The sequence below is a fragment of the Aythya ferina genome (genome assembly GCF_964211825.1).
Source record: "Aythya ferina genome assembly, chromosome: 8".
NCBI classification, from domain to species: Eukaryota; Metazoa; Chordata; class Aves; order Anseriformes; family Anatidae; genus Aythya; species Aythya ferina.
In genome coordinates, this window is record NC_140304.1 from 10,214,773 (window position 1) to 10,241,232 (window position 26,460).

The 26,460-nt window shown below is 60.0% G+C and overlaps 2 protein-coding genes across 4 annotated transcripts in view; one reads left to right on the forward strand and one right to left on the reverse strand.

The window, feature by feature from the left end:
• NOS1AP (nitric oxide synthase 1 adaptor protein) overlaps positions 1-25,907 on the reverse strand; it is a 28,179-nt gene extending 2,272 nt beyond the window's left edge. Inside the window, exons 1-10 of one of the 3 annotated variants that reach the window (XM_084528193.1) lie at positions 25,649-25,907; positions 19,337-19,408; positions 8,278-8,370; positions 8,042-8,100; positions 7,433-7,541; positions 7,192-7,333; positions 6,328-6,485; positions 5,915-6,082; positions 4,934-5,099; positions 4,485-4,634 (exon numbers count right to left, since the gene is read on the reverse strand). In XM_084528193.1, coding sequence (XP_084384319.1) covers positions 4,485-4,634; positions 4,934-5,099; positions 5,915-6,082; positions 6,328-6,485; positions 7,192-7,333; positions 7,433-7,541; positions 8,042-8,100; positions 8,278-8,370; positions 19,337-19,408; positions 25,649-25,753 — 1,222 coding nt within the window. In that variant the 5' untranslated portion in view covers positions 25,754-25,907. Of the gene's footprint in view, positions 1-1,853; positions 4,635-4,933; positions 5,100-5,914; positions 6,083-6,327; positions 6,486-7,191; positions 7,334-7,432; positions 7,542-8,041; positions 8,116-8,277; positions 8,371-19,336; positions 19,409-25,648 lie in introns of those variants that run through there. The other 2 variants (XM_084528192.1, XM_084528194.1) reach the window with 2 other exon arrangements.
• On the forward strand, positions 83-2,145 carry SPATA46 (spermatogenesis associated 46; the record flags this gene model as incomplete). The annotated part of the gene is made up of 2 exons (XM_084528646.1): positions 83-154; positions 578-2,145. 2 exons carry the CDS (start codon positions 83-85, stop codon positions 1,331-1,333), a joined length of 828 nt encoding a protein of 275 aa, XP_084384772.1. The 3' UTR covers positions 1,334-2,145.
• Positions 25,908-26,460: the final 553 nt, after the last annotated feature.

Below are 26,460 nucleotides of genomic sequence, written 5' to 3' on the forward strand. Positions count from 1 at the left end.
AGCAGGCCTGGCCCTTCTGCATGCTCTCTCCATGCTGCCAGGCGAGGTGCGGTGCCGATCCCCTGCCTGGCTGCCTAAAGCGATGGGATTCAGCGGGTGCGGGCACAAAACCCCGATGTTTCTGCACCACCCTGCGCTGGGCCAGCTGCAGCCTGTGTGGCTGAGCACCCCCACACCTCGCCCCTTGCGCCCTGGCAGCCCCGAGGGACAGAGCCAGCGGGTCTCTGAGCACCGGGTCCCTGAAGACCCTCGGAGGGGCTGTGCCCGGTGCCCAGCAGCTCCCTGGGGTGCCCTCAGTGACATCAGCTGCCGAAACCATGGCAGCGTGGCGCTGGGGCCTGGCACGGAAGCTGCACCGGGGCGATGGAGAGCTTTGCGGTGCCGTCCCTTTGGGTGGGGGCCATGCCCCGTGGCACTGGGAGGGGCAGCCTGGAGCCCCCCTGCCCCCGGGGCCTGCCCACTGAGGCCGGTGCCCGCGGGCAGCACCCAGGCAGGGGGGCACGCAATGCTCCGGCGGGACAAACCTGCCGGGGTGGGCAGGGGAAGGGGGCCCCACGTGGCAAAGGGTGCTTTTTAGACACCGGGGGGGTCCTGCTGGCGCAGCCCGCCTCTGCGCTGCCCTCTTTCTCACCCCACGTCTTCCCAGCAGGAACCCCGAAGGCTGCGGGTGCTGCCTCCAGCAGTGCCAGCTCGCCCCCGTGCCCGTGCAGCTCCGCGAGGGACAGCCCCAGCTGGCCGCAGGGTGAGCCCTCCTCATGCTGGTGGGTGTCTCACCAGCATCCCGCACGTGTCCCACGCTGGAGGGGATGCTCTCTGTGCTGGACCAGGCTCATACAGGGACCCCCACCTCACTGCTGCCCTTCCCTTTGCAGCCTCAGCGGGCAGCGAGCTCCCTGCTCGCACCATCTACCGGCCCTGGTTCTCACCGTACAGCTACTTCATCCGCACCGCGGCAGCCCCCCAGCAGCACCTCTCCTCCAGCCTGGCCACCGGCGCCCAGGAGCCGGAGGAAGCCGACCGCCTCTCGGAGACCATCTGCTCCTCCTCCTGCTCCTCGGAGGGTCCCCAGCCCTCCCAGAGGGGCCGGCAGACCAGCGGCAGGGTGAGCATCACCGTGCGGGACATCCTGGCGGCCGCGCGGGGCCAGCCGGTGCCGCGGCACGGCTACAAGTGCAGGGCGTGCTGCCGCGTCTTCCCCACGCTCTGGGCGGTCAAGACCCACATCCAGCACAGCTCCCAGGAGGGCTACAGCTGCAAGGCGTACTACCGCAAGCTCAAGGTGCTGCTGGAGAAGGAGAGCCAGGCGCAGGAGGGCCCCCCGGCACCCCAGTAGCCCCAGCCGCCGCGGGAGGGCACTGCTCCATCGCTGCAGCCAGCAGCGCAATAAACGCCACGCGGAGCAGGGCCTGCTGCTCTCCCGCAGCCCCTCGCTGACACACTGCTCCTGATGTCCTTTCAGAGCCTGTTTCTGACTTTTCTCTTCCCAGCAGCCCTCCAAAAAAAAGAGTCACGGAGCCTGGAAGGCGCCGCTCAGCGTCTGGATACCCTCGAGGCAGCATCGGGCACCCTCCGACCGTCTGCCAGCCCTGAGATGAGCCCACACGGTGCCTCTACCCCAAAAAAATCATTCGGGGCACCTCGCTCTCACAGCCAGCCTGCTGTTGGCACCACAAGCCAGGCAGAGCTGAGCTGCAGGGGAAGGCTGGGGGTCCCGCGGGGAAGGATGCTGGGTTTTGAGGGGGCTGCGTGATGCCGGGGGTGCCGGTGCTGGCTGCCAGCCCGGCCTGGCAGAGCGTGGAGGGCAGGAGGAGTACAGAAAGAGAGAGCCAGCGAGAAGGAAGAGACAACAGAAAGCCTTGAGAAATAGAAAGATTTATTTAGCAAAAGCCAATCAACTGATGACGACACCCAAGGGTTAAGTGCACTTACATTGACAGATCGGTTTCCCAGATAGGCTGAGTTGACGGTTAGTAACACGACAGTTGTAGGAAAAAGAAAGGACAAAAAATAGAGCTATAAATTCCCAGTCAAGGTCCGTAACAAAAGTGAGAGGCCAGAGAGGCGTTCGGTAGGCAGTGCCGGGTGAGGAGGAGAACAGAAGGGCTGAGGCTGGAAGGGCCCTCGGGATGGCACCCACTCCCAGCCCTGCTCAAGCGGGGATGCTCAGAGCAGGCTGCCCAGGACCACGTCCCGGTGGTTTTTGAGGATCTCCAAGGAGGGAATTGGTGCTGCCCCTCGTGGAGCTCCTGCGGTCCCTCCAGCCGCCTCTCCAGCCCGTCCAGGGCTCCCGGTGTCACCCACTGCCCCCAGCTCCGTGGCACGGGCAGCCTCGTGAGGGTGCCCCCATCCCTGACCAGCTTCAGCTCCGTTTTGGCTTTAGCCTCCCTAACTTCACCCCCGGGTGAAGCCCAGGCTTGCGAGCTTACCTTTCACCCTCCTCCCTGCCCTAAGGGCCCTGAACTCCACCATCCCACGGTCCCTTCGACCTTCGTGTCCCCAGCAAGCCCCTGGCTGCTGCTCGGAGGCCCACCGGGACCCCCAGCTCCTGCCCTCAGCGCCCACACTCCTGCTGGGTGGGCAGCACCCAGCACAGCCCTCGCCCACCCCGGGGGGCTCACCCACAGCCCCGAGGGGATGGGGACAGGAGGATGCCACCGGCCTCCCTCGGCAGGGAGCAGGGCACGAGCTCGATGCGGGGAGATGCGCAGCCAGGGGTTAGGCACAGCGAGCAGAGACAGAGCCAGCCAAGGGGAGAGCAGCAGGCAAGCAATGAAGCGAAGCAGAAGCAGGACAGGAGGGTGGAAGGAGGGGAAAATGACCGTGCCAGCCCCCAGCCCTCCCAGCATTTCCTCAGGGGGGCATCAGGGCTCTGGCTCGTGGCCTCTTGGAGGCTGCAGCAGCGGGCAGCTGATAAATGTGCTCGTAGAGAAGGGAAAAGCTCCTCTGGGGGGCCCTAAGGACAACCACCGGCCTCTGGGGGGCTGCTGGGGGACCCTGACATCCCCGATTCGCCCCTCTGGAGGGTGCAAACCAGGCTCGTGAAGGAGCCCCCGTGCACAGCCGCTCCTCACCCGTGCCACCCGCTGCTGCCGGGCAGCTCCCAGCAGTGTGCACAGCTGGCATCACCTCCTGGGGGGGCAGAGACCCCCCAAATAGGGCTCAGCAACCACCCCAAATCCAGACGAGCAGGGTGCCTGCAGGAGGAGAGCTCGCTCCCCACGGAGGCTCTGTGTGTGTCCCCGCACGGCCACTGCCAGCCTTGGTTTGCAGGCAAGCACCTGCTGGGAAATGGGGTGGGTTTTGTCCATAAAGCGAAGCAGGGAGCCGGTGGTGGCGGTGGGTGCAGGGAAGGACTTAAAAACATGAGCACCAGAAAGGCTTCGAAGCCTGGCAGCCGTGCTGAGGACCGGGCAGCGAGGGGAAGGACTGCACACCCCATGCTGCGCTCCCTGGCTCCCCACTCTGCAGCCCTGGGGAGGGGCAGGCAGTGCCCACACACCCCCCTCCTGCCTCGGGCAGGGACCAACCCCGTCCCAAAACACCACAAACCCCAGCACCCTGCCAATGCTGCCCGTGCCCGGCCATCCCGTGCCACCTCCTCGCACCCCTTCACCTTCCCAGGCTCATCCCCGGTGTCCCCCTGCTCTCGCCTCCTCTCCCACCACCTCCACATGCAGAAACCCCACTCACCGCCCCATACTGCCTCTTGGCTCCCTCCCATCCCCGCTCACCACCCCACAACTGCTCTCTCATTCCCCCAGCAAAGACCCCCACCCGTCTCACCGCTCCCCCCGCAGTTCCACCACTTCCACCACCTCCCAACCCGGCACGGGAGGCACGGGCTGACCCCTGCAGTTTGGGGGCTGCTGTGTGCCACGGGGCTCTGGCAGCGATGCCAGCAGCACGACAGGGCCCTGCGGGGCCGCGATGGTGCTGGGGGCTCTTTGCTTCCCTTCCTCCTGACCTCTCAATGTAGCCCGGGGGCAGGCACGGGGGACCAGGGCGCAGCGCAAGCCTGGCACGAAGCTGAGGGTGCTGAGCTCGGGACAACGGGGCCGGCAGCAGGGACACAGCCTGGGGAAGGACGAGGGCTGTGCCCTGCTCCTGCCGAGCTGGCACGTCTCCGGGTGCCACTTATTTCCCCCAGGCACGGCACGGTGCCATGCGCTCCCTCCTCCGTCCCCGGCCCCGCCAGGGCTCCCGTCTCTCCACGCCACCTCCCGCCGTGCCCTACACCGCGATCTCGTCCTCCAGGCTGTCTCCCAAATCCTGCCGGGGCTGGACGTTGAGCAGGCGCGGGGGTTCCTCCTGGGACCAGGAGTCACGCTCCTCGCTCTCGTCCGTGTTGGACTCGTACTCGGAGGCGATGCCCGACTCGCGGAACTTGAGGAGCTCCAGGCTGCCCAGCGCCGGCTCCGCGGCGTGCGGCCCCGAGCCCGGCAGAAAACGATAGCACTCCAGCTTCACCAGGCAGTCGTTCCTACCTATGGGGCTGCCCAGGGCGCTGGGGAAGCCCGAGCCGGGGCCCAGCTGCGGCAGGTGGCTGTCCTCGGGCTGCGGGGTGGTCGGGTCGCAGAGCACGGGGAGGGCGCCGGAGCGGAAGGTGATCTCCAGCAGGCTGTCCTGGGAGCCCGCTGCAAGAGAAGGGCACGGCTGAGAGGTGGTCACAGAGCCACCCTGGTCCTCCTGGTTGCCACAGCAGGCTGCGGACCCCCTCCAGGGGAAGGACAGTCCCAGGGGGCCTGCAAAGAGCCAGGAGGAAAGGTTTTCTGTCTCCCACCCAGCTCTTGCAGGGAGCTGACGGCCACACAATCTGCACGTGCACAAGCTGGGCCAGAAGGGCACTAACACGGCCCTGCACAAAATATGGGAAATGTGCAAAACGGGGATCCTGTTAGCTGCAGGGGGAGAGAACGGGGTAGGGAGCACTTACTGGTGTTGTTCCCCGCCAGCTTCAGCTCCAGCTCCTGCACCTGCTTGACCAGCAGCGAGATGTGCTGCAGCAGGTCCTTGTTCTGCAGCAGGAGCTGGTGCACGCGTGCCTGCGCCTCCAGCCGGGCTGCTGCCTCCGCGGCCAGCTGGTCCTTCAGCAGGTGGACCTGCGGGACAGGGGACAGCCCCGTCACACCAGTGTGATGACGATGGGCAAGCCCGAGGGTGGAAAAGCTGGCAGGAATTGCCCAGGGGCAAAGCGCCTGTTTGTTTCAGCACAGCTACCAATATGTCAGCCCTGCCCCAGGGCCCTGGGAAGGATGGGGACACTGCTGGGTGGGACCCGGGGCAGCTCTGCTGTCAGCTGCAGCCAGCAGAGCCCCAGGAGCGTGCTCCAGGCATGGGGACAGCAGCACAGAGCCACCCAGGAGCCACGCTGGCACTGCACCCACCCTGCCTGCATCCCTGGCTCCTGTGCGCACGCAGCGCTCCTCTATCCAGCACGGATCGAGACCCCCAGGGAGACAAAGCATGAATTTGATGGAGAAAGAAAATCAAAATCGGTTTTACTTTGGCCTGAAAAGTGACCACGTGGGAGGTGGAGGAGCTCTCTGCCCAACACTGGTGGGCAAAGCAGGAACTGGCAGAGGTGGAGCCACAATTAAATGCTAAGCAGGTGCAGAAGCTCAGCGCTGACAGCACCAGCCCGGAGAGCATCCCTCCTCCCGGCCCCAATGCTGCCTCCAACACAGGCACCAGGGATGCAGGGAGGCAGCGAGCAGAGCCCAAATGTCACCGCTGGCACAGTGGCAGTGGCTTGTGCCACCAGCCCCCTGGGACAGCACCCAGGAAGGGCACTTGGCATAATTCAAGGAACTTCTACACATATCTGGAAACACCTTTGGGGAGCTCTGGGGGGTGTCAGGGGGCGAGGAAAGCTGGGGTAACCGGTAGAGGTCCAGGAACTCATGGTGGGACGAACCTGCGCCACGGCCACTTGCGTCTGCTGCTGCTGCTGCTGCAGGAGCTGCTGCAGGAGCTGCATCTGGTGGTGGGCAGAGAGCGGCGTGCCCAGGTCGGGCAGCGGGGCGGACGAGGGCAGCAGCAGCTTGGGCGAGGCCGTCAGGATGTCCTCGGGGTGGAGGCAGCCCTGCAACACACCCACAGAGAAAGCGTCACCCCATCAGTGCCCCCGAAGCACGCAGGGGACGGGCTGCTGCATTCAAAGCAAGGGCACACACCCATCAGGGCACGGCTGTGGCGAGCCCAGTGCTCTGCAGGAGCACCCCAGGCCCCCAGCCAGAGGGCAGAGGCCAATGGCTTTGCTCCGGGAGCTGGGCAATGCTGAAAAAAGCCCCTTCCCCTGGGCACGGGGATTCAGAAGGTCCCACAAACCTTGGCGTCGGCGCTCGCCTCCTTGCCCACGGCGTCCAGGTCGGTGACGCCGCGGCTGAAGTCGAGGATGCCGGCCCCGGGCAGCGGCAGCTCCACGGCGTCGATGTCGGTCTCCTCGGCCGAGGTGGCTGCCCGCTCCACGGCGGTGAGGCGGCAGGCTGCGGGAGGGCAGGGACAGAGCTGGGACCCCCATACATCCCCCCCCGCCACCCCATTGCCCAGGGCTCATGGCCGAAACACACCCGGGGAACAGCCTCTGTGTTTGTTCGGGGGAAATGGGCCATCAGGAGGCACAGAGAGCTAAAGGTAAACAGGAGGTGACGGGAAAAGAGACAAAAAAAAAATAAAGAAATAAAAAAAACAGATGCTCAGAAATCCCCCGGGGAGCTGCACACCGCGGCCGGTACATTGTGGAGAGGAAAAACAAGCGGGGAGCTGCCCAGGTCAATGCAGCTGCAGAGGGTGGGCTGTGCCGGGGGGACCCCACAGCCTCCAGGGGTGCAGCATTTCCACACTCACACCCGTACACACTCAGAGGGCCAGCAGCCAGCCTGGGGACATGGGGACAGTCCCTGCTTTGGCCCCCGTCCTGGCAGCGGCGAGGAAACGCTTGCAGCATGCGCAGCCGAGCACGGAGAGCTCTCGGGCACCCGCTGCCCCCGCTAATGGGCTCGCAGCACGGGGGATGTCTGCGCGGATGCCGGCTGACACCTAGCCAAGGCTCCTCGCTGGGTGAGATCCCCCGGCTCTGCGGGGCACAGCGCCGTGCAAATCCGCTCCCCGCAGGTGGCAGCCAGCAGCCAGCACCGCGGAGAGACGGCGGCTCTGAAGTCCCCCCCCCCTAACCTCACCCCGGCACGGTACCTGGGACGTCCAGGTCGTCCCCGTTCCTCTCGCTGTCCCCGTCCTCCTGCCCGTCGGCGTTCTGCTGGGTGTGCTGCAGGCTCAGCTTGTGGCAGACCTCGAAGGCCTGCCCCACCGTGCGGACGATGCGCATGGCCTGGCTCTGCGGCGGGCGAGGAGGCGAGCAGAGCTCCGTCAGCACGGCCACCCCGCCGGGACACCCACCCCCCCCAGCCGAGGGCCATCCCCCCAGCATCCTCACCTTCTTCTTGGATTTGAAGACGTTGCACCTGAAGACGTTGCTCGAGCCATCCCTGGCGATGTAGCTGAAGATCTTGAGGTCCTGGGAGTCGTGGGACACATAAAAAATCCTGCCAGGAGGGAAACGGAGTCGGTTTGCCCCCAGCACACACTGCCCACCATGTCCAGGACACTGCAAGGCCACAGCCTCTTTTCTTCTCCGGGGTGCTGGCAGCTGCCCAGCCTCTGCAGCACAGCCCTGCTAAAGCCCATCCGTTTTATATTTTATTTTTTTGGCAGCCGTGCTGCCCACACGGAGAACATGAACCTGCAGCAAACACTTTGCGAAGGCTGCCCAGGGATTTCTCTGCTCAGCCCACGCAGGGCAGCACCACGGGGCACCCATGGGAACGAGACCTGAGTGCCTCTCTGGAGAGGTGGCCTCTTGGCTCGGGCGCCTGCCCCCTCCCAGCACTAATTATGGCTCTAATTGGGATCATTAACAAGGGCTTAGTGGCTGTCCTGGGGAGCCTGGGGGGAGGAGGAGGCTTTTCTGCATGAGCTGCCCTCCTCCTCCCGGCAGGGCAGGGATCTGCGAGCGGCCGCTGCCGGACCCGGGGCTCAGCCTTACCTGTAGATGGGATCGTGCATGACGAGCATTTTGTTCTCATCCCAGGCCCATTCTTTTTTCTGCAAGGGAAGAAGCTGAAAATGAGTACGTCAGATGCTGCCCTCGAGATCGAGCACGGGGCCGAGGCGGTGCTGGGACGCTGCTCGCTGCTCTCCAGCCCCAGCTGACGGCCTCCCCTGCCCAAAAACCCCACGGGTCCCCATCACCCCAAGGTGTCCTGCCACGTGGCCACCTACCTTCTTCTTCTTCTTCAGGATGACCTTCACGCCGTCCACCGACACGACGAGGCTCACCTTCTTCTTCTTGATGTTCTTGGCTTTGAACTCATACTGCAGAGAGAGGCCTGGGTGAGCTCTGAGGATGCTCTCAGGGGCCACATCCCCTGCAGAGGGGTGATTTCCCGGCCCCACGGGTTTTGGGGGGGTTTGTGGCTGTCGGGGAGCTCCGGGAGGAGAAATGCTACATCAGCGGGGGCGCGGGGGGCTCGGCACGGAAACAGAGGATTCCTGAGGGCTCCAAGAGCCGCGCCGGGGGAGGTGGCATAATGCGATTACCCACTTCAGTTAGAAGTCACTGGATGGGAAATAAAACTCAGGAACTTCCAAAGATCAGTGGCTAAACACAAAGCTCCGGCCCAGCCCCGGGCAGAGACCACGATGCCCCTAAATCCAGCCCCTCCTGCACGCACAGCCCTACAAGCAGCGAGGGGATAAATGGGGTGGGGGGGGGGAACAGCTCAGGCGCTCCTTTTGGCTGAGCAAACTCCTGCACTGCACCCAGAAATCCTGTCCTCTGCAGGAGCCGTGCTTTTGGGGTAAAACCATGGCATTTTGTGGGGTGGGGGACCCCCAGCAGTGGGTCCAGGCACACGCTCGTGGCCCTGGGGACAGCAGGCACTGGGCCAGCTGAGCCTGAGAGCCACCGAGGATCCACAGCCCTGCACTGTGAGCATGGGAATCGTGCTCGTGACCCGCTTTTTGCTCCCCTCGCCCCCACCTCCATCTCGGTGGGATTTCGGGGGACCCACAGAACCGCTCCACCACTCACACCGGGTCCCCAGAGCACCGGTCCCACACACAGGGCACAGCCCCCTCCCGGCACAGCAGCCCCACGGCCTCTACGTGCAGAAGAGGGATTTAATTAATCCCCTCGTTAGCCCATATGGGGAGCATCAGCCAGGAGCCCCACGCACAGCCCTGCTCGGTGCCATTTCCAGCGCCGCGTGCTGCATTAGCTCCGGCAGCAGGGAGAGCTGCTGGCCCCGATCTGCAATTTCATGACAAAAGACACGAAAATACAATTCCTCAAAGCCACTTGGAAGCGGCTGGTGGGGATGAGCGATCCCGATGACTCAGAGAAGCGCCCGGTGGGGGGACGCAGCTCGGCCTCTCCCTGCGCACGCCGGGCAGCCTGGGCAAGCCCACGTGCTCCAAAGCCGTGGTGATGGGCTGCAGGACGCAGAGCTCGGGCTCCTGCCGTGCCTGCAGCCAGCCCCCAAATCCCCCACCACCCACGAGCTGCCTGCAGGGCTCTTTCCCTGCGTCCCTGCTGGAGGGGGCTGCCCCCAAAGCTGGCCAACGAGGAGCCCCCTGTCACTACTAAGGATCAGTGCCAAGACCACAGCGGTGCCTCTGAAACCCAACCATCCCGATTTAGCCCCAAAAAGGTGGGCTCCAGCCTGAGCACTCAGCAGCAGGCAACCCAAATCCCTCTCCAAAACCCCGTGTGCCATGTGGCGGATGCTCCACGGCCCCGGTGCTGCCTCCTGCTGTACAGGTCCTGCTGCTCGCTGGTCATCAGCACCCAGCTGCTGGAGCCAGGGGATTTCTATTCGGGGAGACCCCGAGTGCTAATTAACCTGGGCTTGGAGAAATAGCAGCCCAAAAAACACCTCGTGGTTAGAGGGACTATTTTTAGCCTGGGATTCAGTGAGCACCAGCCCCGGTAAAACCGCCCAGACAGAGCCGGGCGCTTAGCAGAGAGGTTACCAAACCCCACACGGGTTATATGGGACGCAGGGGATACAGAGAGCCCGGCAGACGCTCCCACACGCCTGGCCCTACCCATGGCTGCAGGCCAGGGGCACTGCCTGGGCTCATCCCTCGCCCGCCCGTGCCGTGCCAAAGCCAAATCCCCGCGTGCCGAGGGCAGAACTCCAGCAGGAACTGAAGGCAGTGAGGGAAGCGAGCGCTCAGGAGGACCCAGCAGCCAGATCTGCTGAGCGCTCTCATAAATCTCGCCCTTTATCCCAGTGCCTAGACCAGAGCCAAGCTCCCTTGCAAGCCTGAGCCACGCACTTGGAGCTGCCCCACGTCCTGCCCCAGCCCCAGCTCGTTAGCACGGGCACCCCAAAACGCACACGGGCTGCGGGTGACCCTGGGGAAGAGACCCCGAGCTGAAACAAACAGGCTGGGAGGGAGGGAGAGCAGCAGGAGAAGGGAGCAGCAGGGCAAGTAGGAACACCGGCACCTTGTGGGAGCAGCACGCAATTTGTTCTGCCCCGCTCACGAGGCTGTAACTCAGCAAACCGAGCGGGTTTCACCCCAAGCAGTAGCTCTGGGCAGGGTCAGAGCCAGGGCCAGGTCCCTGCAGTTTCTGTGAGCCAGGTTGGAGCCACACAGGCTGTAAGGGATGAACTCAGAGCTGTGCAGGGCTTGCTCAGACCTCCCGGCTCACGGTGCCGCTGCTCCGCTCAGCGATCTGTTACTGCATCCCAGCCTGCGGAGGGATCAGCCAGGAGGGATCCGGAGGAGAAGACAACCCGCACGTTTCCAGGGATGCTGGGCCGACGCCAGAGCAGCTCTCGCTGGGAGTCACATCCTGCATCCCCACGCGCACGATAAGATCTCCCAGCCCTAACGAGCTCCTCACCGAGACCGAGCACGGCTCCACGTGTGCCAAAACCCAGCAGATCGCTCAGCATGGCCCTGCACACCCACCTCACCCAGGGCCCAAGGACCAACCCGCAAGGAAACATGGAGAGAGCAAAACCCATCCCACTAACGGTGCTGGAGCAGCTGCTTCAAGAAAAAACCCACATTTCCCCCCGCTGGGGGAACCAGGAGGATAGGCTCGGCTACAGATGTCTCCAGTTCGCAGAGATGAAGCCCAGCCTGCTGTTTCATGCAGAAAAGGCTCAGAAATCATCACCCAGCCTGGCAGCAAGGAAGGAAGGAAGGCAGAGGGTCTGTGCAGCTCCCCCACCACCCCCTTTGCCTGTCACCGTCTTTCTCACAACTACCCAGATGGCGTGAAGGTTTTTGGGCTTTCAACCCAGGTGTTTTACCCTTCTCGGGGCCAATTTTAGATTTTGAAACATCCATAAAAATATTGCATGCTTACATCAATTATATTAATCCTTGGCTATAGCAATGTGATGATCCCAGAAGATGCACAACTTCAGGGAAATGCCCAGAAATGGGAAAGAGCCATGGAAAAATGCTTCTCTTCCTGGGCCTGCACAGCTCCCCAGTCCTTCAGTTTGCCCGACTGAAGCTCCAGTTAACAACTCTGCTAAAACGCTCAAGGCTTGCAAACAGACTTTTGAGATATGCTTTTTATTTGGTAATGTATTCAAGACAGAAACTAGGGATGTCTCACTAATGGAAAAAAATTTATTAGATGACTTGTAAACTCCAAGCAGCCGTGAAGCAAGTGAATAAAGACACTACCCTCTAATTTTACATTCCCCACAAAAAAAACACATGTTTATCTTCTCAATTAGGAAAGAAACATTTTTAAACAGCGGAGCACAAGAGCCTCAGCACTGACCTCAGGTTAGTGGGAGTCTATTTTCAACATCTGTCTTTTATGCAGAGCTGGCTATTTAAATAACTTCAAAGGCATGCTCTTAGATGGAAAATAATGCCAGCTGGTGTATGCATCATTGCACAACACATTTCTACTGGCAGGGTATTAGAGCTGCCCTTTCTTGAGAGCAGAGGAACATATGTTACTTAATAGGGAGCGCATGTACCCTTGTCAGTTTGGAGTAAAATTATGTACGAGCCTTGAGTGCGATGGGTATGTGTGAAAAGCACAATAAAAAAACCCCTCCACATCCCTAGAAACGTGTTATCTGCCCCTGTCTCACGGCTCCTACACGGCAGAAGTGTAAGGAAAGTTTTAGCCATGCCTGCAGGCTGTCGGGCAGGTGAGATGCTGGAGGAGGGAGACGGCACCTCTCCGGGTTCGGCATCGCCCCACACGCACAGGCATCTGAAACAGATCAGCCTGAACAGAGACGCCCTCATTTCAGTCCAAAAGCTAAACCTTGGTGGGTGCAGACCCCAATCTGCCCACCAGCATTCTCCATCAGAAATGGGCGGACTACTGTCAGTGCTAGCAGAAAGCAAATAAATGTGAGATTCCTCAGTGGAAGCTCTCCAGATGCAGCGGGCTGTCCCCGTCCCAGCTGGTAAAGCACAAGCGAGGCTTCAACCCAGCATCAGCTCAGAGTACTGACGGACAGAGAAGCAGCAGCCTTGTGAAGTCTTCCCCAGCCCTTCGGAGGAGCAGCGGTAATGATCTGCTCATGAAGGATTAACTTGTTCCCAAGTGACAGCTGAGGGCGAGCTCAATCAAGGCTCTGCAGCTCCAGAAACCCAAGAATTAACAGCTCCGGGGGAAAGCTACGTATCTGGCCATTTCTGGCAGCGAAAACACAAGAAATGACAACGCTTGCCAGAAATGTGAGGCATAACCCAGAGGGGACCCTGGAGGCCCCTTGCTGGGATGCTAACAGCAGCACTGGGGCTGCGTTCTCCTGACCCACACGAGGAAATGGCACCAAAACCCCAGCTCTGATGAGCCCCAGCAGCTGCCCCCTGGAAGGGGAACCTGACACAGCCCTGGCCCATTGCTGGGAAAGCAAAGAGCAAGAATGGTTTCTGCAGGAAAAGAGCAACAAAGAGCAAGGAAGGTCTCTTGGTTCTGGTGCCATTAACGGGAGAAGGTCCACGGATGATTTCCAGCCCTGGGCAGGGCTGCATCACACCAAAGCATGCAGCGTGGTGCTGCGGCATGCCCACATGTCCTGTGAGCCAAGTTTTAGGCCAAAATCTTGGGAGAGCTCGCACGTAGACAAGACGCACACACGTGGCAAGGGGTGCAGGCGCAGGTTGCCAACCACCAGCCCTTTCTCTGCGCTGCTGCCCTCGCCCCCCTCTCCCGCTGGGTCCCCTCCCCAGCAGGCAGCCTCCTGCAGCGAGCCCAGCCCCAGCAGGAGGACGCTGAGCAGATTACCCGGGCAGGCAGAGACAGGTCCCTGCTGGTCCCCCGGTGCTGGGGGAGAGCTCTGGGCCGAGCACGGCGTCCTCCCCGTGCGCACGGACACCGGCGACGCGCAGGCGCGCCAGGAAGCCCTCCCTGTGATGGTGCCAGAACCGGGGCCGAAAACATCCTGCCCGGCCCCTGTCAGGATCTGCCGGTGGCTATCAATCCACCGAGGGGCACAGGGATGTGGAAAGGGGGAGAAACGAAGTGCTGGAGGCTGGTTCTTGGGCTTAACGCCGCTTTGTGGAGCTCCTCCGCGGGTCAGCAGAGGTTGTGCTTGTGCATATGGATCAGCACAGCTCCGAGGTGCGCGTGTATCCGAAATAGCTGTCGCTGTGGTTTGTGCTGACAAGGTCAGGGCCGATATTCCCATCCAATTTCTGCTTTAATTTTGGTAACTGCCTGTGACGGCCGTGCGTCCTGACGGGTATAAATGGGAATCGGTCTAAAAATACCCGCGCTGAGAGAGCGGCAGAGCAGAGCTGGGCTCGGTGCTTTGAAACAAGCCCAGATCACAGCAGCACGCCCATTTATCACACAAAATATGTGTTCCAATAACACTGACTATTCCACAATAAATTCCGTCTGCTCGCCTCGCTCTTTCCCACCATACAGCTGCCTCCATCCCCTTCCTTTCTGCCCCCAAGTTCCATTAGCTGAGCTGACGCGCTGGGGCACGCGCCGCAGCCGCCCTCACCCTGAGCATTTCAGGAGAAATCAGAGCAGATAAAAATCAATACCAAACACACGGTCAAGGGGATAAGGTTCTTGTGGATAACAGCTGCCTCTCAGCCCCCCGTTGCAGAATTCCCATTTGGAGACCCCCATGGGGCAGCAGCAACCAGGCCGCCCTGCAGACACCAGCGCTGAGCCACACGCGTTCTGCTATTTATCAGCCCTTGCTAATATAAGCAGCGGCAGCACATTCTTCGGAAACCCCGTATCTGGCTGGAATTTGCGGTATTTTTAATTAGCTACCCATCAGCTCCTCCGAGCAGGGAGAAGATCCCACGGGGCAGGGCCGCCAGGAGGGCGAGAGGCACCGAGCATCCCGCGGGACATCGCTCCCGAGGCTGGGGCTGGCTGGCAGTCCTGCACCCAGCCTGGCATGCACGGGTACTGAGAGAGCCAGAAAATGCCTGGCAGGTACCTTCAGAAGAGAAAAACATGCTCAGGATCAGCACTAAGGGAGGCACTGCCCCAAGGCAACCACAGGGCTAGCACCGCCGGGGAGTGCGCCCACCCCAATTCCACCTCGGTGACAAAATGGGGTGACACATGCATGTACCCATGTGGCTGACAGCAAGCAGAAGCTGAACACGGCGAGGTTTACAGCCCGGCTTGCGAAACACGGCCAGGATTCATTCACTCACCCATTTCACTGCCCGCCAACGAGGCGCTCACCCACCCCGCGTGAAAAGCTTGAGCAACGCGGCGCGGAAAGCAGCCGAGAGTGGCCGGGCGGAACAGCAATGGCAAACCCAAAGAAGGCGAGCTGGCAATAACGTAACTAAATCAGCAATTATGAAATTCAGGCAATTAATAAAGAATGAATGAGCAACAGCACTGAATGCTTAGCGCACCAGAAACAAGGCGGCCCTGTGGGGCTCGTTAGATGCTAGCGGTGCGGAGCAACGCTCCTGGTCTGCAGCTGGAGAGGAGAGGCAGCTCTTCACATCACACGTTTGTTCCCAGGCTCCTCTTTCAGCTAGAACTAACACAGGTATTAAAAATTACTCACTGAAGTCTACATTTTGAAATCAGCAGGTCTGAGTAATGCCCTTCAGAGGGTTTTGTAAGGAGTTATAGGCTCAGATCCTGGGAAAAAAAAAACCTCCAAGTTGACAAAAGGTTTCGAGCTTTTAGTTAGGAAACAGCCAATGTGAGACTTCACACCAACCACAAGGACTGCAGCACAACTCAGCACGGCAACAGCCCTTTGCAAAATGAGATCCTAAGCTGTCCCAATAAAATTAGAAGCGCACCACGCAAAGGCATCTCATTCTGAGAGATTTACAGAATGTATTCCAAGTTTCCCCCCTGCAAGCAATTTGACAAACGTTATCTGAAACAATAGCACAGCCCGGCCTAAGGGGATGCCATCCACTAGCTGCTGGATCCCAAAACGAAGCAACAATAGGAATTTGACAGAATGCCACTGTTCTTTCAGCAAGCCCCAGAGCAGCGGGAGCGCAGTGCTGATTTTTATGCAGGTCTGGGAGAAAGCAGTGCCTTTGATATCCAGGTCAAGCGTGCAGGAACTTGGTATCTATTCGGTTCAGCTGGATTTATGTGGCAACGGCCAGGCGGCTTCCCAAAGGAAAAAGGAACAGAAGCTGCATGCACAGGATGCAGAAGGCTGAAAAAGGCCCCGAAACTGAGCGGTGCCACCCGGCAGGGGGGATGGTGACCTGAGCACCCCGTCGTGCTGCTGTGATGGACTCAGCACGGCCCTAGGCACGTGAAAAAGGGAGTGTGTGGCAAAACAGAAGGGCGAAATTATCTCAAAGCACAGCGCTGTGGAAATCCCTAGTATCACATCCTGACATAGCATCACCTGTTTCATCACCTGCTTCCATGAAGCAATGGGAAAGGGTTCAGAAGGAAGCAACAGGACTACGCAGCACATTTCCCAGGCTCAAGTCCCAGGGGCTGACCCAGACTCACTCGTTTTAGCTTGACCTAAGAGCCGGGCCCTGGGCAGAGCCCCGTCCAGCTGCCGGCTCCTCAGCATTTCGCTGCAGCCCGGGAAGAAGCACAAGCGTGGCGTGGCACCCACACCCCTCGTCACACAGTGCCGACAGCGGTGCCAGGCCTGGCACAGACAGGAGGCTGCTTCCTTACGACGTCAGGCAGCGCTGGCAGAGCCATAAACCCGCCTGCGAACCTTTGCCCTTCTTGCTCTGACTGTCAGGACGCCGAAAGAGCAATTGAAACGATGACAAACACCGCACCAGGCCCTCCCAGGGGGAAGGCAATCCTGCCTGCCCTGGATGACGCTGTGAAACCATTAGCTCGCCCCAAACCCAGCGCTGCTTGCGAGGAGCCAGCTGCCTCCCTCGCCTCCTCCAGGCGCACCCCCAGCCCACCACCACGCACCCCCCCCTGCAGGGACCGCAGCCCACCCACCCTCAGCAGATTGCTTTCAAACCCTGCTCCGTTTCCCTGCACAAACCGTGCTGGTTGTGCTGTTTGCCTTCTTTTTTCTTCCCTCTCCTCAAGCAAGATACAAATGGCCTAACGCTTTTTTTTTTTGCACCCCCTGCGGTGCAAGCAGGTATATCTCGAAGGTTTTAGTGAAATGGGCTCCAGGTGACGCCACGTGTTCTGTGCAAAGAACCGCCCAAACGCACCCATTTTCACACCAACTGCGCACGTGGCGGTCGGAGGATGCAAAATTGGGCTTTCAACAAGCTTGTTGAAATGCAGAAATTTTGCCAATTTGCTTAAAAAAAAAAAAAAAAAAAAAAAAGATAAAAAAAGCTCAGCTATGCGAAGCAGCAGAAGTCCCACGAAATGAGATGTACCTGACGGAGCAGGAGTTCTGGAGGAGCCAGGCATTAAAGTGCCTGAAGTGCCTCGTGGTTTTGCAAACCTCTGCTGGACACTTCCCAGAAGCAGGCTTGCAGGAGACCTCTGCGTAAGCAGCATTTAAAACAGCAGCTATATAGGATTTCATCCTTCCTGGCACCAGAGAAAACCTGGCTTAAGGCCACGCTCAGCAAAAAGGAGGGCTCAAAACCCTCCAGGACGACTGTGCCAAGCCCCGGCCAGGTAACTTGGGCTGCGCTGGAGAGGTGCCAGCAGCACGAGGAGGATTGTGCATTTTGCATACATTTACATCGCAACAGCATGAGCAAACGCACAGCTAGGGCTGCCATTTAGGGACCGACCGCTGCGCTCAGGCATTCTGGGAAAAGAAAAAAAAAAATAAAAGGACGTCTTGCAGCTAGTTCAGGAGTTTGAAACTCAGCTCTTCGGCAGCTGATAGTGCCTGGGGTTGGGAAGATGTTGGCGCGGTAAGTCCCTTGCTGGCAGCAGCTCCTTTCTGAACCCCTCCAGCTCAGCAGCTCTGCACAGGGCAGGCCGGCTGCAGCTCTAACCAACGCTTAATCACTGTTGAACTCGGGACCTGCTGAGGTTTGGGTGCCCACCGACAACCTAAGGAGACTGAGGGATGGATCCCTCCCGGCTGCAGAGGCAGGGAGCGTTTGGGAGGTACGCCCAGCGACCTGCACTGGGTTAGCCTCTTTGAGACGAGGAGGGGAAAGGCAATAAATAAATAAATAAATAAATAAATAAATAAATAAATAAGCCTCTCTCTGGCTCCAGACCCAGGGAAGAGACCTCCGGCAGAGCCGTGCTGTGCTGCGGGGGAGCGGGCGGGCGGCAGGCAGCGCAGGAATGCCAGCAATGCCTGCTATGCGCCTCCTGCCCCGCTCCCCGGGTCAGGGCTCCGTCCCAGCGGGATGCCGCAGTCCAGCCCCATCCTCCAGCAGCTCCTGGGGGCTCCCCGGGTGTTTTCTTCCTCCCCAGGACCCCTGCTGCCAGGCAGGGTGCCTCCGTGCACGGTTTTATCCTTTGGTACATGGAGCCAAAACCCAGCGGGGAGGTAGCCCAAAGGCTGCTCCTTCACCGGCGGTGAGAACAAGCAGGGAGACCCCACTTTTGCCCTAAAACAGGCATCAAAAGCTGCATAAAATCCTTGAAGGATGCGTACACAGCATGCGTAAGTGCCGTGCTCCTTGAAGGACACAGCTCCCCAAGAACTTCCCCGACCTCCAGCCGAGACATCACCAGCCCCAGCACCCAGCCCATGCCCCCACAGCCCCAAATGAGGGAGCAGGAACAGCCCCAAATACGTGACACCCCATCATGCCACCCCTCCTGGCACCCTCTTCACAAGCAGCACCCCAAAGCGAGAAATAAATTCCCAGTCCCTCTGGCAGACCACATCTGCAGACTCGCATCCTCTAACAACGTGCATCTGTCCCATGTTACACGTTTCAAACACATCATTTGTCAGAAGAAATCATTATTTTACCCTAATTTGCATCTGCTCAGCTACGAATTGTCTAGGCCGGGCGTCAGGCTGCTTCCATCGGCCCATGAGGGCTGCTTTGGTTTGTTTTGCTTTTAAACATTTGGGTTTATTTAAGCTCCCAGAGCTGTGCCAGTCCTCTTGCCCCGATGCGGAGCTGTGTGATTTTGGGACCAGAGCCACGTTTTTTTTTTTATATTATTATTATTATATTATTATTTTTTTTAGCAGCCCTACCCCAAATGTCTCTTCCCAGAACAACAGGGGTCCCGGGGGACGAGGAGGAAACAGCCGCCTACAGACCTCAGAGAGCTCTCCACGGCGTAACAGATCCCAACCCCAGCCTGCAACCAAGGTGAGCAATTCTAACGCCAAAAAAACAACGATAAAAACAAATAAAAGACCCAAAGACATCCCAGTTTGCCCTCAGGCCGCGACATTAAGCACTGCCGAGGGCAGCGTGCAGGGAAGAGAAGCCCACGAGCTCTCCCCGTGCTGCAATTCGGGAGCAAACAAACAACCAAACAAATAAACCCAAACATCACCGCCGGGCCCCGGGGGGAGGCTGGAGGCTTCCCAGCCGCACGCGGCAGGCAGGGGAGCGGAGGAAGAGCTGCTCCGGTGGCTGCCGGCCAGGCATTATGCGGCCGGAGCGCCGAGCACCCTGCCCGTGCCTATTTCGGGAAGTCGGATGATTTCATAGCCAGCTGACATCCCCTGACCTGAGCCCCCGTGCCGCCGGCTTCTCCGCGCTCGGGGCTTGAAATTCGCACGGGGCCGTCAGCCAGGAGCGAACCTGCCCGCACGCCACCCGTGTGTTTTCAGGCAGCCCACGTAGGATGTCCTGGGTGCCCCAGGTGCTGGGGATGCTCCGGGGTGGCAGCGTGCCACGTGGCACACGGATATTTGGATGGGGAAAGGTGGAGAGTTAGGGATGACCCCGGGGAAGGGGCGCGGAGGGGCACCCCCGCAGCACTCACCCTGATCCGCCGCATGGCCGTCACGATCTCCACCCTGCTGTTGGGCCGCGGCACATCCAGGCTGCCTATGTACTGAGGGAAAAGAAAAAACGCGTTAGGGGCCACAGCTCAGAGCACAGCAAGCAGCCTCCTCGCCTCCCCCCTGCGTCCAGAGGCCCCCCAGTGCTTCCCAGCCCTGCCTCCCGCCCGCACCCAGGCAGACTTTGTATGTCCCAGGCTGGTAACACCAACCCGTTCGCAGCAGGATCTCAAAACTCCACCGAGAAGATGGGAACTGGTCCCTGGGGACAGCTCAGAAAGCTGGGTCACTTGGAGAAGGGACAGACAAAAGCTGGGGTGGCACAGGGTGCGGTGATCCTGAGCACGGGACCACAGTGCATGGGTCTGAGTGTGCACAGGGACCGGGCATTACCCCACCTGCCTGTCCCTAGGAGCAAGACAAGTCCCCATACGAGCATCCTTTCTGCCTGGCAGATGAACAGAGTTGTTTTCTCGTAAGAAAACCCTACAACAGCTCCAGTGACTCAAGCGGGGTAGTCCTGTGCAGGTGGTGCAGCAGCCTGTTGGGTGCAGTGCAGCTCGGGCTTCCCAGCAGACGAAGGGACACGAGATGGTCTACACCACTGTTTGCTCTTTCTGGTATTCCTGCTTGCCAGAAAGAGCCAGATCGATCTTTTTAATAAATCAAGAAGAAAAACCGTGAATTGTGCAAAGCCCAGCTGGAGCCTGGTGCCCCCCGAAGCAGCACTGCTCCCCACTAAGCAGGCATCACGCACCAAGGGGGGCGAGGAGGCTTTCAAACATCTCCTGACCTGCAACCAACGTTTTTTAGAGAGACTGATGGTAATTCAGGGCACGAAACAGAGCCACAGCAGCAGATACAGCCACAAGGCTTCAGCCCTGGTAAAGGAGCACAGCCTCAGCAAGCAGGACTCACTCACCCCTGCTGGCATCAAAGCCCACGGGGGTAACCCAAAATCCCCCCGCCTGCACCTGCAACAGCCAGGATACTGGAATACCCTGGGATAACTGGGGCAGCCTGTCCTGTGACAGGCCCTTCCCTGTTAATTACGGCCCTTCCCTGTTAATTACTGCCCCTTACTTCCTATCCTGGGCACGCTGGAGCAGAGCGAGCCCCTCTGGCTGAGCCGAGCACCCGCACCGATCCTGCTCCCACGGGAGGATGCAGGCGGTGGCCACAGCCCCCAGCACCGACAGGACCGGGCAGCCGGTGCTGTGAGGACACAGAGCAGGTATAAAAATAACCAGCAAACAGCTGGCTTGGCCATCATGTGCCGCAGCAGTGCAGGAAAGCCTTATGCAACGGGAATTAAGCCCTGCACCACAGCCTGGGCATAGGCCACGGCCACAAAGGCAGCAGTCCTGGCCAGCTCACAATCACACACCCTGCATGGAGCCTCCCTCATTCAAGATTTAGGTCTAAGAGGTGTCTTTTACACCAATCAGTTTCCTTTTTCTTTTTTTTTTCCTTTTATTTCTTTTAATACAAAGCCTGGAAAGCATCACTAGGAAGTACGAGATGGCCACCAGACAGCCACGCCGTGCCTGGCACCCCACAGGACACACCTCTGCCCCAAACCCGGGTACCAGAGCATCCCACTGCCATCTGCCTCAACCCCATCAGCCACGCCTTGCTTCACGCAGCCACTGTGCTCAGCCCCAAACACCCACCTCTCCCCTTGCTCTGCAAGTTGTTGGTTTTTTTTTGTTTTTTTTTTTAGCTTTTTTTTTTCTTCACATTTCACAAAAACCAACAGATGGACCAGGGCCCTGGGTTATTTCAGCGCCGAGGGCAGAAACCACAAGCGGGAAGCGCCCTGCAGAGGAACAACCCTTCAAAGAGTGGTGAGCATCCCCCAAAAAATGCAGACGTGGAGGTCAGCCTCCAGCCAGCTCCTCCCTGGCGAAGGAGCGGGGCTGGCGTGAGAAACCACCGTGCTTATCAGCCCCTTGCATGAGATAAGCGCTCTGGTCCCACTCTCCTCCAGCCTCTTACTCACAGCCCCAAGCCTCGTCCTGCCACGGGCTGTGGGAACGAGCTGGGGACGCCGCTCAGCACAGCAGCCTCCTCGTCCCCTGGAAAACCAAGAGACTCATGTTGCCAGTGCGGTGTTTGCACAGCTCCTTGAGCTTCTCTTTATTTTTATTGTTTCCTCACCCCTCGAGGTTGTTTAATGCCCTTCTGCCCCAAAGAATTTCCTTGAGGCGCTTTCCCGGGGACACCTCCTGAGCCGTGTCCGCGGGGCCGGGGAAGCCTTGCTGGAGAGGAGCCGCGAAGCCAGGCACGTCGCCTCCCCGCCGGCCAGACCCCGTGCAAAGGTCAGGGCTGAATCATCCCCGGCAGCCAGGGAAGCCCGGGCAGGCTGCCTGGCGGCTCGCCAGCCCCAAAAGCCTCCCCGAGACACGGGGGAAGAGCTGCTGGAGCAGAGGAGCTGTGAGCAAGCAGCGGTGCAGGAGCAGGCATCGCCCATGGGGTGCTCACCCCAAAATCCTGCCTGCGATCCTCCAGTCCCACGAAAAGCAGGGCAGCGCTTTCCAGCTTTGCTCTTTCCCTCCCCACCACCGTGCCGTGGATGCTGCAACACCAGGGGGAAAAAAAAATGAGGCTGCAGCCAGGGTAGAAGTGGGGGAGCTCACCCCAAAACTCAACACGGTGAGAAGAGGAAACCCGTGGTGGTGATCCACGAGCAGCCCGGGAGGAGGCAGGCGAGCCCCCTGCGCTCTGCCCTGCCCCAGCCACGGGGAGATTTACTCAGAAGGAAAGGAAAAGTCAGCGTGCCAGCCGCTTTCCGTGGAAAAGCCTCGGCGTTGTTCCAGCCCAGGCAGTCATGTGCCAGCTCCCTGTGACATGGGGACGTGGGGACACAGGGACGGGGCTGGCCCTGGGCGCAAGGTGCCAGAGCCGCACGGCTCCAGGCCCCCAGGCAGTGGGAGCCAACAGCCCCCCAGGGCTTCTCGCCCATGAAACGACTTCACCAGCACGGCAAAAACCATGTCCCTGCTGCAGGGAAGCCGGGTGGCACTGGGGAGGGTTATTTATAGCCCGCAGCGAGCGGTCCCGGGCTCGATCGCTCCACAGCTCCTGGCTGAGCAGCCCTTGCCGAGCTCGCTGCTCGAGAGCTGCCAGCAGAAGCAGCCCCCGGGCGCAGCTGCCAAGCCTCCCGCAGCCAGCTAGAGGGGCAGAGCTTCGAGCAACCTGCTGCTCGAACAACCCCCTGCCAGCGCTGCCTGGTGCCAGCACACCCGGCCAGGGGGCGAGAAACGCCTGCGAGGGCAGCCTGCAGCAGGTGAGGGGGTCGGACCGGGTGGGAGATGCCCGAGGCTCGGCCCATTTAGGTCCCTTCCGCAGCCTGTGGGCACTGGCACCATCGCAGCCCCGCGAGGGGACAGGCAGGAGAGCCGCCCGTCTGCTGGGAGCTGGCAGGATTCACGGGCAGGGCCGTACTGGATCCCAGTGAAGTCTCCTCCGTGTCCCGTCTCCAAACATAGCCAGCAGCAGATGCTCGGTTCCTTCTCAGTTTCCCACGCACAAAAGTGGAGAAAAAGTACTGACAAACGCCGCAGAAAACGCTCGGTTGCCAAGATCCCTTAAGGGTAGGGAAAAGAATAAAAAAGAAAAGCCCATCCAAACCCCAAAAACCCTGCCTGCCAAGAGTGCTGCGGACATCACATCTCCCCTCTCCTGGGGGACCGCATACAGCAGGGCTCTGCCAACAGATCAGTGAGTGTGGGATCAAAGGATCAAAGCTGCTTCCAAATAATGGGTCTGGGAACGGCAGAGCTACACCTGAGCTGCTTTTGGGTTTTGTTCCGCAGCACCGTGACTGTGGGAACACAAAGAGCAAGCTCCCGTCCCCTCCTCCCTGCCCCAAGCGGAGCAGCCACGCCGGGCAGAGAGGTGGAGGAGGACAGAAGGTGTCTTTACTCTATAAATACCCATTTATTTAAACAGGAAACCATTGCACAAGTGGGAATTCATGCCAGCTCCCCTGCGACACGCTGCAGCTCACAGCTCTTTCATCCGAATGCTTCAGCACACTCCAGAGGCCTGCCTTTTGATTTTATTCAACAATTCAGACCACAATGGGCAGAAATTGAAGCCTGCCTTCCCTCGGAGCCAGCTCCCCCGATTCCCACTGGCCCGATGGAGGCACTTCAGAGACACAGAGGCTTTCAGTGCCAAGAGAGGTGGCCAGCAAAAACAGCTCACAAGGTGTGAAGCGCATTACCATCCCTAAGGAGATGGAGCGGGATTTTCCAGCCATGGGGTTTATCTCCAGAAAACGGATTAACACAATCCTCGGAGGACGCTGCGCTCCGACGTGGTGTCCCCGTGCCAGAGCATATGGCTGCGAGCGGCTCCGGCGCGCAGCGCAGCTCAAGCCCCTCTCCTGACAGCATTGCCTTTGACAGCACCGCTTGCTTTTCATCACCTTGTGTGCTTGGGAAAGGCCAAAACCTGACAGCGGTGACCACTGCCAGGGCAAATGCAGCAGCTGGCAGGTAGAGGACCAACACCGGGTACCAGGAAAAGAGGAGGAGGAGGAGGAAGGCACAGCGCTTGCTGCCTGGGCTGCTCCAGCCTCCCAACACCCGTGTAATTCTGCCAGAGGCTGTCTGGGGACAGGACACAGGGGGTTTTCTTCTCTCTGTGCTCCCCCAAAGCTCTGCTCTAAACCCACGTTTCTCATTTTGCCGCCTCGCCGTGCGCTCCGTGCCTCGCTCAGACAAGAGCCGTGTGGGTTTAAGCGCCCGGGATTCTTGGGGATAAAAGGAACTAAAGGAGTGTAAGCATTTAATTAATCTCCACCAATCTAATAAAAGGATGGAGTAATTGCCTAAGCCATCTGCATCCTGCATCTGGCATCAGGAGCTGCTGGAGAAACACACAAATTCAGGAGAAGGGCTCCCACGGCTCGTGCTTGGCAGTAACGCGTGCCACGGGGCACACAATAAAAGAAAGAGGCGCTAACAAAGGCTCACGCACCACCCCGGTGCCACAGCCACACCAGCAGCACGGAGGAGAGATGAGATGTGAGCATACTGGGGGCAACGAAGCCGTGCCCCACTGCTCCCCCCGAGCCCCCGTTCCCACCCCAGGCAGGCAGGGAAGGGGCAGAGCACCCAGGGGAAGGGACGGAGGAAGGGTGCCGCTGTGCAGCAGGTGCTGGCAGCACAACAGCACCCAGCTCCTTATCCCACCGTGCATCCCTTCGCTCCTGGAACTGGAGCAGCCATTCCCAGGAACAGTTACAAGGCAGGTGTTAAGTTTGCTCTATAAACAACTCCCCTGCTGTGCTCCCCGCGGCGCGGTGCCCACCACAGGATGGGCAACAGGCTCTGCAGATGAACCCTCCCAGCACAGCTCTGCACCATCCAGCAGGACACGGGCATGCTACCAGGCCACTGCACAGAACATGATGCCAAACCCGTGGTCCTTCCCCTGCCAGCACCTCTCCTCCAAGGACAATGGTGTATGAGAGATGCCCACCTCCCTGCTGCTCTTTTATAGGAACTCTTTTACACCAGCATTTATCCAAGTCAACCCCACTTGGAGTATCTCGTCATCGTGACAACCGTATCCCTCATGAACAGCAAAGGGGGGCGGATTTTACTCTTTTGCTTCCCAAATCTCATGGCTTGCTGCCCCCCTGCCTGCCCCCAGCTACCTGCCCAAAGCAGACAGATGCTCGGCTGTTCCTTGTGCTGCTCAGAGGTCACGAGCACTCTGCTGTGGGATGCCACAGCCCAAACGGAGTACGAGCCCGAGAGGTCCCAGCAGAAGAAAACCAACACAGTGCTTCCTGCCAAATCCGCAGGCAAGAATGGTTTATATTTGTACGGGGAAACAGCAAGCCCTGACTTCGGGCGGGCGGCCCTGACCTCTCCCAGCACACCACAAATGGCACGGGGCTCCTCCGTCCGCTCACACTGCGAGTTCCTCGCCTTGGAGAGCTGGGGGAAGAGCTGTCCTGCTGCACCCCTCCACGGCACCCCAGGGTGCCCGTGCCGGAGGATGCCCGCGGTGCCCAGCTCCCCAGGTGATGCTGCGGAGAGGCTCGGGAGGGCTCCTTGGCGAAGCAGCGGGGTGACCCCAGCTCCTGCCACCTCCACCACCGCTTGGGACGGGGCAGAAGGACTCCCCCAACTCCCACATCTCGGCTGGGGCACCACCGAGGGATGGGACCTCGAGGGAAAGGCGCAGAAGAACCGCGCAAAAAGCGCTGGAGAAGGGGAGGGGTGGGGGGGGGTGGGGGAAAAACCACCGTGGGGTGCGCGCCCGCTGCCCACCTTGGCCTCGAAGCAGATGCCGTGCTGGAAGGCGTCCTCGTTGTGCAGGGGGATGCGGAGGTCGTGCCGGTCGTCCACCAGGTTGTACTTGGACTTGGCGGGCATGGCGGCCCCGCTGCCCTGCGGCGCGCCCGGCCCCGCCGCCGCGCACCCTCCGCCCCTCGCCACCCACCGGCCCCGGGGCGGGGACGCGCCGCCGCCGCGCAGCGCAGCGCCGGGGGGGAACGGGGTCCGGGAGCGGGGGGGGGGAGCCCCCGGAGGGCCCCGCGTTGCTCCCGGGGAAGGAGGGGAGGAAGGAAGGAAGGAGGGGCTGGGAAAAAAAAAAAAAAAAAAAAAAATTCTCCGAGAAAAAAAAAAATAAAAAAAAAATCAGCCAAAAGGCGCGCGCGCGCTGGGGAAGGCACCGCTGACATCTAGTGCGCGGCCACGGCTCTGCAGCCCGGCGCCGGGGAGGGTGGAAAAGGAAATAGGGGAATGAAAAAAATAAATAAATAGGAGAAAGGTTGGCAAGTGGTTAAAGAGGCGGTGGGGCTTGGTGGAATAGAGCCGTGGCATGCTCAGACCCCTCGGGCTGGGAGCTGAGCCCTGGGTGTGGAGGGGAGGTAAAAGGGATGAGCGGCTTCGTATCCAGGTACACCAACATCAGACAGCATGGAAATCAAGCAAGCTAGAAAGGAAAAAAATCTGTCTTCTATTTTGTGAAAGGCCAGCCTTGGTGACCTGGGCTCTCCATGCCCTGTAAAAGCCCTGAAAAGTTGTGAACTGGCTCCCCAGCTGGCTAACCCCCCAGCGTTGCTTTCCACTTGTACAGG